The sequence below is a fragment of the Canis lupus genome, chromosome 25 (assembly GCF_003254725.2).
Source record: "Canis lupus dingo isolate Sandy chromosome 25, ASM325472v2, whole genome shotgun sequence".
In the NCBI taxonomy this organism is placed as follows: domain Eukaryota; kingdom Metazoa; phylum Chordata; class Mammalia; order Carnivora; family Canidae; genus Canis; species Canis lupus.
In genome coordinates, this window is record NC_064267.1 from 18,069,871 (window position 1) to 18,087,603 (window position 17,733).

The 17,733-nt window shown below is 32.0% G+C and overlaps 1 protein-coding gene across 5 annotated transcripts in view; it reads right to left on the reverse strand.

The window, feature by feature from the left end:
- ZMYM2 (zinc finger MYM-type containing 2) overlaps positions 1-17,733 on the reverse strand; it is a 120,285-nt gene that overhangs the window by 46,630 nt on the left and 55,922 nt on the right. For all 5 annotated transcript variants that reach the window (XM_025462771.3, XM_025462769.3, XM_035716038.2 and 2 more), the window contains 6 exons: positions 17,276-17,391; positions 14,309-14,425; positions 12,006-12,156; positions 9,471-9,643; positions 2,295-2,460; positions 1,705-1,739 (listed from right to left, as the gene is read on the reverse strand). In XM_025462771.3, the coding sequence (XP_025318556.1) occupies positions 1,705-1,739; positions 2,295-2,460; positions 9,471-9,643; positions 12,006-12,156; positions 14,309-14,425; positions 17,276-17,391 (758 nt within the window). The remainder of the gene's footprint in view (positions 1-1,704; positions 1,740-2,294; positions 2,461-9,470; positions 9,644-12,005; positions 12,157-14,308; positions 14,426-17,275; positions 17,392-17,733) is intronic.

Here is a 17,733-nt window from a genome sequence, read left to right on the forward strand (position 1 = left end):
GTTGCTGTCGCACACTGATATCCTTCCCTAGACCCTTCCATCTGTCATATAATGTGGTTCAAGTACTATGAGAGGAAAAAAGTATTTAATATTGTGCTGGTAGAAAGTGGGCCTTAAAGCCTTAGTCTACAACTTACATATTTGAAACAGGGTTGCAAGTTGCCTTATGGCTACACAAAGTTAACAAAATACATCCTCATCATGGATAAAAATTGCCTGTTACTAAAATGACATGATTCAGCTGAATACTTAAATGTATTTCTGAACTCTCTGATTTTAAATACATTTCCACAAGGCAGGGGAATGACATATAGGGGAGGAAGCAAAGGAGAAAGCATTCTTACTTTTCTAGGATTCTAATTATTAACATCAAAAGCAAAAACTGAAGAGAATAAGGTAGAATTACCAATATTTCATCCAGGTCAGTGATCTAAAGTGGTGGTTACGTACTAAAATCACCCAAAGAACTTTTTAAAACACAGAATTTCTGAGTTGGTGCCTAGGCACTAGAAAGTTCCAAAAACTCTTCAGGTGATTCTAATGTGTAGTCAGACCTAAGAAGCATTGATTTATACTTTCTTATCAGGACAAAAGCTAGCCCAGAGACTCAATATAACGCCAATAAATGACTCCTGTAGAGCTTCCTTTAGATAAGGATGCCAGAAATACCAGTATTCAGACACTGGTAATTATTGTTACTCAGCCTATGAGAGGGCAGGCTTACGGTGCTTCAAAGTATAGCAAAACATTGATTCTTCTCTTTATTCATTACATATAAATGGATACTTTCAACCCACAATAGCCTTAAAATGCTAACATAAAAACAGAATTTGATGTATTAAACCAAAGTCTAAAGAAAAAAGAAAAAAATCCACAGGACACATTATGGAAATAGTTCTCATACTTAAAAACTTGTAAGTCCTGGCCTCCAACACAGACCTTCAGATATCTGTTTGAGAAATAAAAGCTCAAAGCCATTAATAATCTGGCCCAATCTATCCTTCTACCGCATTCCCATGATTCCACCACAAGTCCCCCTGAAGTTTTGTCCTAATGAATAGTGCATGCCCTTAACACATTCCTACTACATTACATCACTATCTGGCAACCTTCTACTCAACTGCTCTGAAGTTTTTGACAGCTACCAAGAACAGATACAATCAGTCAGTCAATCATTTGAAACATAGTATTGCTCTGCCTTTAAGAATAGGGTACTTTGAGGCACCTGAGTGGCTCAGTCAGTTAACTATCTGACTTCAGCTCATGTCATCATGATCTCAGGGTCCTGGAATAGAGCCTCATGCTGGGTTCCCCGCTCAGTGGGCAAGCCTCCCTGTCCTTCTGCCCCTCCCCACACTCTTGCTCACACTCACTCAATCTCTCTCTCAAATGAATAAAAACTAAAAAATAAATAATAAAAATTAAAAATTTTTCAAACAATTATGGGTACTTCACCTCAAATACCATTTATATGTCTACTCCCTCAATGTGGGTAGAGGCCATAATTAATTTACCTTTATATTCCTAAGCATGTATGAAAGTATCTGTTTCTTAGTATTAGGTAATAATTCAGCTGAATACTTCAACTGACCCAACAGAGGAAAGTAAAGACCTTTTATTATGATGATCAAATTAAATTGGACTATTTATTTATTCCCACATTATAAAATTCAATATTTAGCACTTTACTTAAGCAGTACTTACTGTCATTTTGGTTCGGGACGTCTGACAACCCTGATCTAAAAACAAACAAATTTAAAATAAGACAAATATACAAATCTCTATTTCTCATTAAATGTTACTGATTTTTTTAAATTGTTAAGAAAATATTTTATTTATTTTTTTTATGAAAATATTTTAAGTACAGAGTACCAAATTTGAGAGCTGAAATACAAAGCTAAATAAGTGGAATTTTGTCCTCTTAGAAAGTATTCATTACTTTGGCATCAATACCATTCTTATGCTTAACTTGTAAATAAGTCACAACTTCTAAAGGGTCTTCATTGTTCCTCCCAACCTAACTCCCAGCACATACTATTTGCTAAAATTGGTTTTCACTTAAAATTGCCATTATTTTTTTTTTTAACTAGCACTAAGTTTTCAAAATAAAATAAAATAAAAAAACAATGTATCTACAGAAATTTCATATGGGCACCTCTATCCAGACAAACGATGGAAGTTGGTCTTAAACTATGTCCAAAATCAACTATTCATTATCATTAGTTTGAACTGGGAGCTAAGAAACTAAAAACTACTATACAGATTTTTCAGTTACTATCTAAATTATTACATACCATAATGTAAGTTTTCAGGTCCTTTCTGAGTCGTCATGTTGGGCTCGTTTTGCTGACAGTAGAAACGTAGTAAGCAGTGTTGATCACAGAAATGTTTCATTTCTCCACGCCACTGCACTCTCTCTTTAAGCGTTCCTTGAGATTTACAGCAATCACACCTTGCAGCCTTAATAAAAAAAAAGGAAGGTATCAGACATTTCAAATTAGAAAATTTAAAAACTCAGACATGCATTTTAAAAGATTTCTAAAAGTTGATCAGTGATTTTTGCCAAATGTGATAAAACAATTTGATAAATAAAAAATAATATGAATCATTAACATACAGGAAAAATCCACAATAAAAGTGAAAAAAAATGTAGCAATTTACCTAGTGTCAAAATTCCTTTCTATACTTACCAGTAGTTAAAGACCAGCATTAAAAGATAGGATAACCAAAAAAAAAAAAAAAAAAAAGATAGGATAGGATAACCAAAAAAAGTGAACAGCGGTAGACCAAACTGATACAACGTATTTTAATATTTTAAAATAATTTTGAGGACTTTAATGATATACTGGTAGAAGTTTCCTACAATCAGATTACACTGAAAATCTCTGATTAATAAACAGATTTCCTGTGTTCTTGACAGCTTAAGAGAAATCAATTTAAAGAAGATGTTTAAGACCAGAAAAAATTTTAAGCAAGCTCTTATGAGAAAATCATGGATGTTAATTTGAAGTATTTTCAACAGTTTAATAAAAGAGCTTTATTAAATATATTGATTTAACTATTAACAAAAACTTCAAGTTCATATTTTAAAACACTCAAATACTTAATTAAAAAAGAATCCTATTTTAAGACAATCAGCCCCAACTAGTAAAATTCATACATAAAAAAATTAAACCTTATGATGGTGAATCCATAATCCAGGAACAGATTTTCATTTTTTAGTGAACCCATTTTCCCCTAGATTTTGCCATTTTCACTATTTTTTAACAACTTCATCAATGCATGGACCAAAAGATATGAATAATTCTAAATACAGTTCTTTTCATAATTGTTTGATCCAGTTAAGAGTAGAAATAAATTACCATATTTTAATTACCCTTTGGTGTAACTACCAACTTTAGAAGTTTTGATAAAACAATGCATATTAAGTTCAATAAAATCATGTATCTTTTCCTTACTACCTAAATAATCTATAGTTCTATACTGTGGGTTCTGAAATCTCTCACTTTATTTCTCAATAGGAGTTCTATGAATAAATACTATGTCAAAATTCCTAGTCAGGAATATTAATAAATGATTGTGTTGATAAACAGGTCTTATATAACAAACATACCCCAAGGTTAGAACACAGGCTCTTTTTTTTCTCCAGGTCAGGTATTTCTCCTGCTGAATAAATGTTAAATGAATGAAGATTTGTAGTATAAATTATGACTATTAAGTGATGCCAATATCACATCTCTTGTCCAAAAACTGTGAGCTCAAATTTTATATTGCTGGTAATATCATGTGGTAACTTCAGTAACATTAGCACTTACTATCAACCAGATCATATTTTACTCAATAATGGAAAAGGTCCCTGGTCACCACTGAAAAACTGTTCTTTAAAATAACCTTTAAGTATTCAAAGTTTCAAGGTTTGGCTCCCTTTTTATACTTTTCAAAGACAAAGCACAAAGGAAGAAATTTAAAGTTTAACATTCTAAAGAAAATTAAAAAATAAAATTTAACATTTTAATTATTGAATCTAAACAATACAAGGACATAGCAAAAGTGAAGTTGTAGCCCAACTACCTCTCATTCATTGAGAACCTGAAAAATAAAAGCCCAGTATGTTGTTATATCTACTGTCTATAGTCCTCATCACAGTACTGGAAATGAGGTGACTTGTTTAAGGCCAAACATTAAAAATGCAGAGACAGGATTCCAAGCAGACAATCCAAATCAAAAACTGGGCTTTATTTAGTAAATCAAGTTATAAAGACAATGGAAAGACAAAATGAGTTAATATGAATAACTAGAGAATAAAAATCTTAAGTAAAATGCTGCAAGGAGGTTCTCAATGTAACATCTAAAACCTAAAACAATTTGTATAAAACTCAAGTTACTATATGTACTATGCTGATTAAAATATTTCCATTTACACATTAATTTAGAAGGTCAAGGACATAAAGCCAAGTATATTCGACTCAAAGAATCTGAACAATGAAATCACTTCATTATTTTATAATTATAGACATTTGGATTTTATAGTAACAAGACTCGAAGCTCCTTTCTTCCAAAGGGTTCAAAACAAATTTAGATGACTTCTCTATATCCGAGGGGCAAAATTAATGCCAATTCAAATTTAGATGACTTCTCTATATCCGAGGAGCAAAATTAATGCCAATTCACAAATGGAAATAAAATATGTATGTTTTTTCAGAATGGAAGGATAACAACAATACTGAATACTAATTCCAAGTTCAATCAAATTTTAGAAGTGTGAACTTCATTTTCATTTTGTTTTTTCTTTTATAAGACACTCATTCAAATTCTGGGTAAAGTGTTCAGAGTTGAGTTTAAAATACAATGGCTAGAGCAGCCCAGGTGGCTCAGCAGTTTAGCGCTGCCTTCAGCCCAGGGCGTGATCCTGGAGACCCAGGATTGAGTCCCACATCAGGCTCCCTGCATGGAGCCTGCTTCTCCCTCTGCGTGTGTCTCTGCCTCTCTCTCTCTCTCTGTGTGTGTGTGTGCGTGTGTGTGTGTCTCATGAATAAATAAAATCTTTAAAATAAATAATAAAATAAAATAAAATAAAATAAAATAAAATAAAATAAAATAAAATAAAATAAAATAGCTAATTGTATTAAAAATGACCAAGATTCCTTACCAAAACCACTTCCCCCCCAACCACAGGAGAGAACTCTTAGAAAACCTTAATATTTCTACAGCATAACAACCGAAGAATGGGGCACCTGGGTGCCTCAGTCAGTTGAGTGTGTCTTGGTTTTAACTCAGGTGGTGATCTTGTCTCAGGGTGATCTCATGAGTTGTGGTATCTCCTGATGGACTCTGCAGTTGGGGTGGAGTCGAGCTGGAGATTCTATCCCTCTGGCCCCTCCCCCTGAGCATGTGCATACTCTCTCTCATAAATAAATAAATCTTTATAAAACAAAACAAAAGAAATGGAGTATGACTTAAGTTGCTAGCTTAAAAATTATCACTTCATCATCTACTAGTGGTAGATCAGGGGAATGTCTGTTATTGGGGGTAGGGAGGAGTGGGTAACAGTAACCAGTTCAAAAACCTAAATAAAATAAATTCTTAATTCAAAAATCTTAATCTAATATCTCAGCTAATAGCTGAATCTCTCCTTCAATAATCAACAATAGGTCACTGAGTCTATACTGATGCAGTCCCTTATTATTTCGCAGTTTCAAATACTCATTTTTGGTTGAAATATATATATATATACACACACACACACACACACACTACGTTTAACTTTAATTTGCTCATCTACTTGTTTCTCATTTCACTAATCAGACCTAATTTTGAGGGGGAGGAATCCATGAATATGAATGAAATAGGGGATTTTACAGCCATTTAAAAAAATCATTACTTATGACTTCCTAATATCTAAGTACACCACAGTTATATACTTTAAAGAAAAAAATGCAGTGATAAAACAGGTGATTGTTGGCAAAGCAGTCCAGTGATAGGAATTCTCCACTTACCCAAAAAGCACATTTAAAGCAAGAATATTAGATATTTCCTTTCTAAAATTATTTCAAAAACAAAGTATTTTTTATATCAGTATTTCCAGCAATTTATCAAAAAAGGCAGAATTTAAAACCCCAATATTTTTTACCCAGATATCCTTTTATAACTAAGATTTACTAAAACATAAGTATTAATTTGATTAAAGCCCATAAAACATAATACTTTTATAGTATTGCAGGGCACTCATATTAAAGAAGGCTGCCATTTACTATTGGTTTGTACAACAAATCAAAATCCTCGTTAAAGAACTGTAATTTGAAGTAATAACACTTAACACTTAAAAGATTATTAGTTCTACTAAGTACAGTGAAGGAGTCTGGAGAAACATTAGGTCTTCTGAATTAACTTCACATTATCAAACACCTCACTATTATTCCATTACAATAATAAGCCCTTTTTCTCCTAAAATTTCAAACTTATAGAGATCAAAAGAACTATTATCCCACCTGGTTTCACATTATGCCTGGAAACATTTATTTTGAGGAATAGTAAAATCTACCTCCTTCTAAAAAACGATCTGGGAGAAGAAAAAAACATTAACCTTATTCTCAACATTTTTTGGTTGCATGATTTCAACAGATTTTGTATTCCAATTTAGAAGACAGTATTTAATAAACCTCTATTTAAATCCAAATGCAAACCATTACATAAACCAAAAAACAGACCATTCAAAATGTCTTGTCAAGAAACAAAAGCCAAAAATTTAAAGTATAATTATAAATATTTAAATTTAATTTAAATAAATAAAAAATGTAGTTATTTATACTCTAGATAGTCTCTGAAATTGAGGCACAAAGAAAGTGGAAAATACAATTTATGCACTCCTCTGGTGAGGAAGCAAATGCTCATGACTAAAGGTGAAGTTAACAACTGGACTGGCTAGCTTCTGGTTTTAAAGTTTCCTTGATGAGGCATTTTTTTTATAAATTATTTTTCTAATCAAAGTTGGACAGTTAAGGGTCACATTTTGTTTTAATGAACTAAAATCTAAAACTTGAGTTTTAAATTTAAAAAGTGGAAGAGGAAAGGTCAAAGAAATCATAATTCGGTTTGAGACTCAACTTACTACGTTTTCAAGTTGATGACAGGATGTAGCAGTGAATAGAAGAGACTCATGAAAGGTCTAAGAAAATACATTTTGACTCAAGTAGAAAGCATACAGAACAAAGTTATTCCTTGATTATAGTGTTGGCTGCTGCCACAAAGAAGCCAATGATGAATAAGGAGGGTTAACTCTTCTTCATCTGAAAGCTGGTATTCCTATTGATTGTACAGAAAAATCATTACTTGCTTTACAAATCCCTACCATATCACAAAAATGCTCTTACCTTAATTCCTCAGATTAGTATAGTATGTAATAATGCCACTGTGCATATTATACATTTGTTAAGTTTAAAATAAGATAAGGAATAATAATAAAAATGTGTTTAATGTACAGAATATTGACTTTATGCCAACAGACAATTACAACTGGTTATTTAACTAACATGTTATTATATATTCTGGAATGCACTGCCTCGCCAAAATTTCATCACTAAACATTATGTAAATAAAAACATTAGACACAATTATCCTTTAAACAGAAAAATGGAAAAATGGCAACATCTAGAATAATGTGGTCTTTTGCCAAAGAACATTTCTTTGCTTCCCCAAAAAAGAAAAACAAAATAACCAAGACTTCTCTATTTTAAATAATATAAAAGAAGGCAAGAAGAATTTATTCAAAGAAAGAAGACAGAGATATACATTCAGTGTTCTGTGATCAAAAAACAAAATCCTCCAAAAAGGATTTTAAAATATTAAAGGTTTGGATTCACAATTACACAATTAGGCAGAAATTTGTAAAGCAACAGAGAAATCATCATTATCACATGGTAACAATTTTTGTCTCTAAAATTATAAAATAAACAAAGGATGACAGGAAATAAGAATAAAATGGAATTTTCCCATCTGTAGCCACTAAATAACTTTACTATTTTGAGTACAAAACAAATTTTCATTAATAAAACCTCCTGAACAGTGGACAGTATTTGTAGGTATTATACAAAATTGAGCTTTTAAAGCTACTAAAGTAACATTTTGAATCATTTCTCAAAATTGCTAGTGTCTATAATAAAACAAAAGGTTTGTTTAGACTAAAAGAAATGAATGTTAGAGAGTGTCAGTACGTTTATCCTGTGTTTCTAAAATTTGAACCTTAATTGAAAGACTTTTTTTTTTTTTAAGTTTTTAAAAATTTATTGTAGAGACAGAGCTTGAGCAGGGAAGGGACACAAGAAGAGGAAAGAGAGAATCTCAAACACCATGTTGAGCATAGAGCCAGACATGGGGCTCCATCTCATGACCCTGAGATCTTGACTAAAGCTGAAATCAAGACTTGGACACTTAATCTACTGAGCCACCCAGGTGCCCCTAGTGGTAAGAAAATTAGAAGCAACAGTAAAATTATGAAGTAATTTTAAAACTACACCAAAACTCTTAGCCTCCACAACCTCTTTCAACTTGGAAAGCATCCTATTTAAAAAATGTTACTTGATATGTTGAGCTGTAGACAGTCAAGAACTACACCAAGAATGTTTGTAATTCTACTATATAATATTAACACTAATCACGTTCATTAAATAAACTAAATAATATTCTATATATTTCAACCATTTTAACCCTTTGTTTCTTTTAGCAATATTTCACAGCTTTAAAGTTATGATGTCTGTCTTCACATGCTTTAGAAGTGCCACCATAATGAAGTTTTAATACTGAGATGGTTTTCCATATTATGGACATATGAACTAATTACTTTTTCTTGGGTAGTACCTGACCAAACAAAGCCCAAATTTACACTAATTTTTCTCACCTAGAAAAAAAAAAAAAAAAAACAATGTAATGGACAAAAAGTCCATTATCTTTTCTAGAGGTAGATTATAATACTACACACACACACACACACACACACACACATTTATAGTTTCAAATTAAATATTTTTGGTCTCTATCCATATAGTGTCTTTTCGCTTTGAAACTCTCCAAAGATCCACAACTAAAAAGGTAAAAAGGAACAAAGTGTTTTAAAATACATCGTAAGCATCTAAAACAATGTTCAACACTGATAAAGTAGTCTGTTTATATTTGGTGAAATAAAGACAATAAATTTTAGAGAAATAATCCATTTGGTTAAACTGTATTGCTGAAAATAAAGATATATCCTAGTTTTGGGAATAGGTAAGTTATAAGACAAGTAAAAATGCTACCTCAAGTTACACAGAAAAACTTTCTGAAATGACAAAAATTTTAATGAATTCTATTATCTGGGCTGGGCTTAGTATGTGTACGTTTTTTAAGTAAATAAGCTACCATATTTGTAATAGTAACTGTAATATTTTATTAAAGATTGGATAAAGCAGCTGCTATAATAAAAAATTTTAGTTACTTGCCTTGTAGTACCAATCCTGAAATTTCTTACAGCAGTCTTCACTACAGAAATCTCTCACGACACCATCAAGTTCTTTAGTTGCTCCCTTCTTACACAGTTGAGAGCAATAGTTGCAAGTAACACATCTCAATCCTAAACGTCGTGCAAAATCCTGTTTATACAATAGTTTGCAGCCTGAAAAATACAAGGTTTTAATATTAAAACAAAAAAAAATCAAAAACTATCCTTTGAGGTGAGAAAAAGCTTATAAATCAAATAGATCATTGGCTTTACGAAGTGTCTGTAAGTTCACATATAAAGTCCTTTTATTCTGAGCAAAACCGAAATCTACTATGATCAACAACAACCTGTAAATACTGGAACAGAATATGGAATATTATATTAGATCTCATGTGTATTCAAATAATTAATGTTCTAAGACTTTCAAATCTAGTAACATCTGGTAACTATTTTGTTTGCTCTATTTAAATACATTCCTGCTAAGCTATTATATGTTTATATAGTAAACATCACAAATAGGCATTAGAGAAACAATGTAGATTGTTGAGAAGCACTGAGTAAACTTAAAGATACACTCAGCTAAGTAGACATTTAAAGCCAAATTTTCTAGCCTTACCTTTCTGTCACCCTACATGGACCTTAAGGAAAGTAAAACTGGTTTATTGACTTGTCCAGGGAAAATATTTCGTATTCTTTTAATAAAGTATTTATTTTATCTGCTTCATGAATGCATTAAATTTAAGTCTTTTTACATATCAACTTTAATCTCTACAATATCTCTATAAAAAGTAAATAATTTCCATACTTTTTACTAATACTGTACCACATAAAAATGACCTTGCATTCCTATCTACTGAAATCCTACTCACCCATTACTAAGGACCTCAAATTACACCTCCTCTGCAAAATCTTTAGTAAACCTAGTTTTAAACACTCTTTCTTATCTGTGAACTCAAACTGCAATTGTTTTCTATCATTTTATTTGGCAATTATGTACTATCCTATGATTTCTGTTAATATGAAGTATATTTAAAAGTCTTAATATTATACCTTTATTAAAGCTTTATCTAGTTTCTAATTAGATTTTGATGGTAGTACCAGGTATTACACATGTTTTGTTATTTCTGCCAAGTTCCAGGAGAGAACTAGGTGCAATTAGAAAAAGCACAAAATACATTACTAAACAGGAAGAAGACATACGTCCTTTTTTACCTTGTATTGCCTAGAGATATTAAGTCCCTCCAATTGCATATTAGACTCTTATATGCCAATTCTTTATTTGCTGCTACTTGTCTATTCATTTTAGTAATAAAATCCATGTTATCTAAATGGTACAAGATCATGGATAGGTATGTTAGCCATCAACACCAATATATTCACTTAAGAATCACTAAGACTCTCACTGCAGAAAAATTCAGGTGTAGAATTAAATTAATTCAGCATCAATCTTTTCAATGAAACACTGTCACTTTTCATCACAGCTATGATCTTAACAGTAAACATGGTTACCTTTCTCATTCCAGATGAAATGTACTCAAACCTATAAAAACAGGAATGCCTTGTTTTATAAGCAGTACCCTCTTACATATATAACCTTATATGTGAAATGTATAATGTATTAGACAAAGGCACTAACTGAAGGGACCAATAGATCTTTTGAATTTTTGGTCATTCAATATTGCTGGCATTTAGGATTTTCCAACCTTTTTCTTGCCCCTAACTAGCAGTAGAAATTCATATAAAAAGTGGATCCAGTGGAGAAAAAAAAAAAAAAAAAAAAAAAAAAACAACTGGAAAAAACAGATGAGGATAGCTGATAGAAAAGCTGGGAAAGTTAGTGCCTGGGGCCAAAGAAAGAATAGAAACCGAAAGCCAGCTTAGAGAGAATGTGACATTTAGGGAAAGGTAATAACAAGAGCCCAAAACCCAGTTACAATCCTGGTTCCTATCTCTGGAGAATTAGAATGAGAACAGTTCATTTCTATAATCAGCTGCCTGGTACCAGAGCAGCAAAGTATAAATGAGACGAGAAAAGGAATTCTTGAGTATACAATAACAAGAGGCAGTGTTGCCTGGTATTCCAAATTAAAAACCTAAAAGTATTTTCCCATTGTAGTAATGCCACATATGATTTTTTTTCTGATATACTGAAAACCTTTGTAGACTAGGCAGGAAGCTGGGCAGGGAAATGAACCCAATGGAAAGTAATTCTAATCCACTTGGAAAATCAATCTTCAGATCACAATTTCTATGTTGAGAAATGACATATAATATTTTTATTTTTAAAACTTCCTTTTAATGGGAAAAACGGTTATCAACTTTTTAGAGATAAAATACCTTGAGGCCTAGAATCTACAAATTAAAATAACAAAACAAGTCAGTAGAAAATCAAATTCAATTTTTTTTTTTGGTTCAGCTACACTAAAATTGTACAGCTACTCTGGACATATGTAGTTATATATTTTGAAAATATTTTGGCAAAAAATTAACATTAAATATCAATAAAAGTTATGAACAACACTGTATATACACTTGCCTTCACTACAGAAAGGTCTCTTAACGCCAGAGAAATTTACTGTTTCATGAAGAGTCTTCTCCTCTTGACAGTATTCGCAATATGTAACTATGCAATGCAACTTCTTATAGTCATCTGAACAAGTTTTGCTGCAGAATTGATGCACTTTGTTCTAAATGCACAATGGGAACCTTGGTAAGTATTTGACAACCACCTCAAGAACAAGTTTAAGAAATAAACAAGCCACTTTTACAGAAACAAAGTTAAATCATTTACCTAGTTAACGTGATTGATAAATCCTTGGGATACATTTCCTATAGGCCACAGACAACTATTTAACTAATTCACTGCTTTATTTAAAAAGAACTCCACAAAATTCAATACCATTAACTATCCAAAAATTACTCAGTGAAATAGTAAAAGTATCACTAGAACAAGATGGCAGTCTGATGTTGCTAAGGGAACTGGAGAAATGGGGGAAAAACAATAGAAGATACAACATGGGTAAACTACAAAAAGATGAGAAATATGACATTAACACCAGTTTCACTCAAAAAGAAATATTCTTTGTTGAGTATAGTCAAGTAGACTCAATCACATTCCTATCACAGCTTAATAGTAACAGACCTATCATGGATAAAATATTCAATTTGGGGCCATCACACAGTGTACTGCTAAACTTTAGCCTGAGTTGGTTCCCCTGAATGGAGTAAGGATAGTATTATCTAGTTATTTCTCCTGGCCCCAAAACTACAATAGCCAAAGGTACTTTCCAAAAACCAGCCAAACATAAACAAGTTACAATTCCCAGGGCAGCAATTTTTCCCCTCTGTTATTATGGAGGATACAGACTAGGTCTAATCCATCTACCTAACAGTTGGCAAAGACAGCTGAAGACCAAGACAAGGAAGGTGCAAGAGTCTAGGAAGCAACTCAAATAGTAAGGCAATCATCAGTGGAAAGTTGCCCCATCATGGACATACAACTTACAAGAGGAAAAAGAGCAACAAGGAAACTGCAAATGCCAACCATGGAATGAGAAGAAGAGACCCCTGAATTCTCAATCGCCTGAGTGACAGGCTCAACTCTCATTCAGTTTGAATGTGTTTCTTAATTCCTTCCAACACTTAACCTCCATGTTCATAAAAGCAACACCAAGACTACAAAAGCCAGGTAGCACTAACATGGAGATGGTAGAAAGGACCTCAATTTCATCTAGTATTATCAAAATTCAATTTAGGCAGGGTCTTTATTCCCTATGTAACATTATTCATTGTGCTTGTTTATGGATTTTTTTCCTCATTCCCTACCATTCCTTTATTCTTACTAGGCCTTCAACATTTTTCCTGCCATATGATTTAAAGAGGGTGTTATTCACTAAAAACCATCTGGGTGCCAACAACAGTCTCCAAAAATAACTGGTTTAAATGCTCTTGAGAAAGCACCAAACAAAATAGCAAGCTAAACAATTTTCTAGAGACTAAAGTATTAAAATAATGAAATTTCAGACTTCCAAAGTACTCTACTAATCATGTAGTCAGGTTCTGGTAATCTTTCTCCTAAGACTCAGCTACTGAGTGACTTGCCAATAACTACTAGCAAGTTGTAGCTCAAAATCAATCTATTATTGGTACTTATATCTTGTATACTATTTTATTACATATTTCATGCCCTCGAGAAAGGTGAAAAAAAAGAATGGCCAAAGATGAAAACTGATCAAGAAAGCAATGTTCAACAGGTCTGTCCACTGCCCATCCATCCACACATCCATCCATTACTGTTCCCTTATTTAAACAAAAATAATTATCAGGTTTTGCTAATGGCAAAATATATGGCAAAGGAAATTAATAAACTGGTGAAGGCAAGAGTGATGAGAAAGGTTAAATAACTTTCTATTAGGATTCTTTTATAAAATTATAAATTTTAAAAATATTAAATGAAAACATGGTGACAAATTCTAATTTGTACAGGTAGCAGGCAATATAAAATATTATAGTTCACAGACAATATTTATAAGGATGGGGGGAAATGGAAAAATACAGTATAAACAGATGCTCCAAGTATGCAGCTAAACAAAATAACTTTCTATACACTACTACAAATATATTGTATAGTGAATAGGACTTCAATAATTTTTTTTGACCAAATAATCAGATCCTTTGTTGATTTTATTCCCACAAAAGAAAGTAAATAATTCAATCATCACAATATCTGAAGAACTAATCCTTATCCATTAAGAAATAGGTCATCAAATGGAAACACCATTATTATTTTACTAGACTCTCATTTAAGCAAGACAATATTCATAACAAAATAGGACTTGCCTCCCATTCCAGGATTTCTGGCTTTGAACAAAAGGAATTTTTACAATAGTTGCATTTCAACTGAATATCACTTGGAGCTACAAACTGGCCATTTGAAGATGACTGCATACTTAGAGCCTAAAACAAAGAACAAAAGATACTGAGTCTGATACAGATTTTAGAATTTTTATTTGCCACTACTATTATATATTGACTATGTCCAAAAAATAGTATGTATCTTCCTTAAATATTTCCTCAACACATAAAATTACATTTCTGAACTTTGTCTTTAAAAATTATAATTAGTACACTAAATTTTATGAAATTGAGACTCATTTTTTACTACAGGATTACTACTACTAATTTTAAAATAACATGAAAAAGGAAAAAAATCATACAGCTCAGGTATGATCTTTTAACTGTAAGAAAATTTAAGCAAATAATAGTTAAAGGTGAACAAGTTCTGAACTAGTATTTAAACATTTTAAAAAGCCTGGCTCCTAGTTCTTTCTAATAGCTATCTTAAGTAATAATTTGTCTCATATGCAATATTGCTATCATTTTAATTCCAAGTCTATCAGTGAAAACAGCCTATAATACTTTTTTTAAACTGATCATTTCTTTTATAAAGTTAGGGGCAAAAAGATTTAGAGACTGGAATTGATACCAATAATTTTAGTTTTATTACATCTTAAGAAGCTAAAACAATTTATAGAATAGGAAAAGATATAAGCATACATGAGTTAAAAAGTTTTGTGCCAGGCGCACCTGGGTGACTCAGTTGAACAAATGACTCTTGGTTTCAGCTCAGGTCATGATCTCAGGGTTGTGAGATAGAGTACTGCACAAGGCTCCCCACTCAGCAGAGAGTCTGCTTGAGATTCTCTTTCCATCTCCCTTTGCCCTCCACCGCTGGTGAATGCACACACACACATCCACTCTCCCATGCTCCCTAATAAATAATTCTATTAAGTTTTGGGATCCCTGGGTGGCGCAGCGGTTTGGCGCCTGCCTTTGGCCCAGGGCGTGATCCTGGAGACCCGGGATCGAATCCCACATCGGGCTCCTGGTGCATGGAGCCTGCTTCTCCCTCTGCCTGTGTCTCTGCCTCTCTCTCTTTCTCTCTGTGTGACTATCATAAATAAATTAAAAAAAAAAATTAAAAAAAAAATTCTATTAAGTTTTGTTCTAATATGTAAACTGAGTGGTGAGTACACTGATATTTAATTATCATTCTCTAATATATATCACATATTACATATAATCTTCTGAATATATTAAAATTAAAAATTTTTTCAGGGTGACAGTGAAGAGAGGAAAAAACATCTTTATAAAAAAAGAAAACCTTATCATTTTTTAAAACTTCTCCATGCATCATACAACACAATTAAAATCCGTTAAAAACTAAAACATGCAGATTTTAAGATAGCAGGTGAATAAGTTTTTTAAATTAAAACCAGCAACAGGGCCCTTAATGTTTCAAAAAAAAAAAAATTGTCCATTAAAGTCAACTATACTTTCAAAATAAATGAATACTATCCTGTTACCTATATACCTTATTCTGAAATGGAAAAACATCTAATGAAAATAAAAGTTCAAAATCTATGGTTTGCTTTAAGATAAAGGAAAAAAATGTTGTTTTCTATTCTTTATATCACTTTTATGCAGAGTTACAGCAATGAGGCTGCCTACAGACTTAACAGGATGCACTCTCCAGAAATAAGAGTCTACATTAAGCGTTTTCCTTAAAATATACAATGTGCATATACCAATGGTCTCATCAAATCATGGGCAATATAAGTTTTACTGAAATGAAAAAAGTAGCTAAAACATTTTCTATTAACATTTCATTTACCAACACCAAAAAGTAATAAAGAAAATTAAAATCTGAGAAACAGCATGCCAAAGATACTGTTGTTCTCTCATCTAATTAATCCTCACTCCTTAATTTCTGGTTTAAGAAAAGCCAACAAGTCAGAAGCAATGTTTACCACTCTAAGTATGTATCAATGGCCATGATCCCAACTTCCAAAATAAAAGTTTAGTCTTGAGAATGGTTTATTACCTAAACTCAGTCAAGGTTAGAACTATTAATAAAAACAACATTCACCTGGCTGAATTAATAACCACCTGAATTTAAATGCTAATAATGGTTATAAATACTATAACATACTTAAGAGACTGCATTTTCAGTTTAACTTACACAGAACACTGTCTGCAACACTGTAGAACTGCTGGAAGATTAACTGGAATCACTTTATATATTGATTTGAACCTTTGAATAAATACTTTGAAATCTGTATCTACAGCAAGGTAAACTTACCTACTCATTCTACTTAACTAATGCTGAATCCCCTTTTTCAACTCTTCCTGCTCAGTGGTCAGTAATTTTAAGTTTTCACACTTGCAGTAATACTTCTGAGATTACTTCCAGTAACCTTCTGAGATTATCCATAATCAACTTTGAAGAACTATGTCAGAAAGTTCTTTATATTTACGAAAATGAAAAATGTCTCCCTAAACTCATCTAAAATCAAATTAGGGTCCACTATAACAAGTCCAATCCCCTTTCTACAAGGCATATTTCTAATATATGAAGCAGACATTTATGCTCACTTCCAGGTTAAATACACCTATGTCCTTCACCATTTATCACAAAACAATTTCCCGTAAAGTTACATATTATTGAAATTATCAACTAAGAAAATAGTAGACATCAGGCACTGAGCTCAATTATACTAAAATTTATTTTCCTTAAAGTCTCCATCATAAATAAAAAAAAGGCAATTAGATTATTCATTCTAAGTGGTAAGCTGCTGCAGCTATGTCTGCTACTGTGACTCTACCTATAATTTCCACCCTGCAGTTTGACACTCAACAAACTATATACAAAACTTAGCACATTAAATAAAGATAAAGCACAGTACACTATTTGTTTTTTATGTGTATTTTACTGGGAGTGAGAGTTATCTAAAATAAATAACAAACCTGAAATTTAGCAACACAACTGGAATTGCAAAAGTTATACAGTTTCCCATCAGGCATTGTGGCTTGATACTGAGGTAAAGAGTTTCGCTTACAAAAATGGCAAATAATTCCCAAACCTAGGAGAGAAAAGGTACATATCTGATTTCTCTATAAAGTGATAAAAGTCTACAACAAAATCTTAATTGACCTCTGAGAGTAATTTTTTTAGTGGAAGCTCCTGTAAACTACTCTTTTATTAATTTCAAGATTATCTGCACCTTAAAAAATACTGTCATAAAGAGTCTGACATCATGTCTCTAAAATATACATGGATATATGAAACAATCTGTCTTAGATCTTTGGAAGGAAAAACAATTTTAGCTACTGGAGACATGGACAGAATTCCACCAATAACTTATAATTAAAGAAAATAAAAGAAATATGGAATGGTCAAAGCCATTGAAAAAGTCTACAGTAAT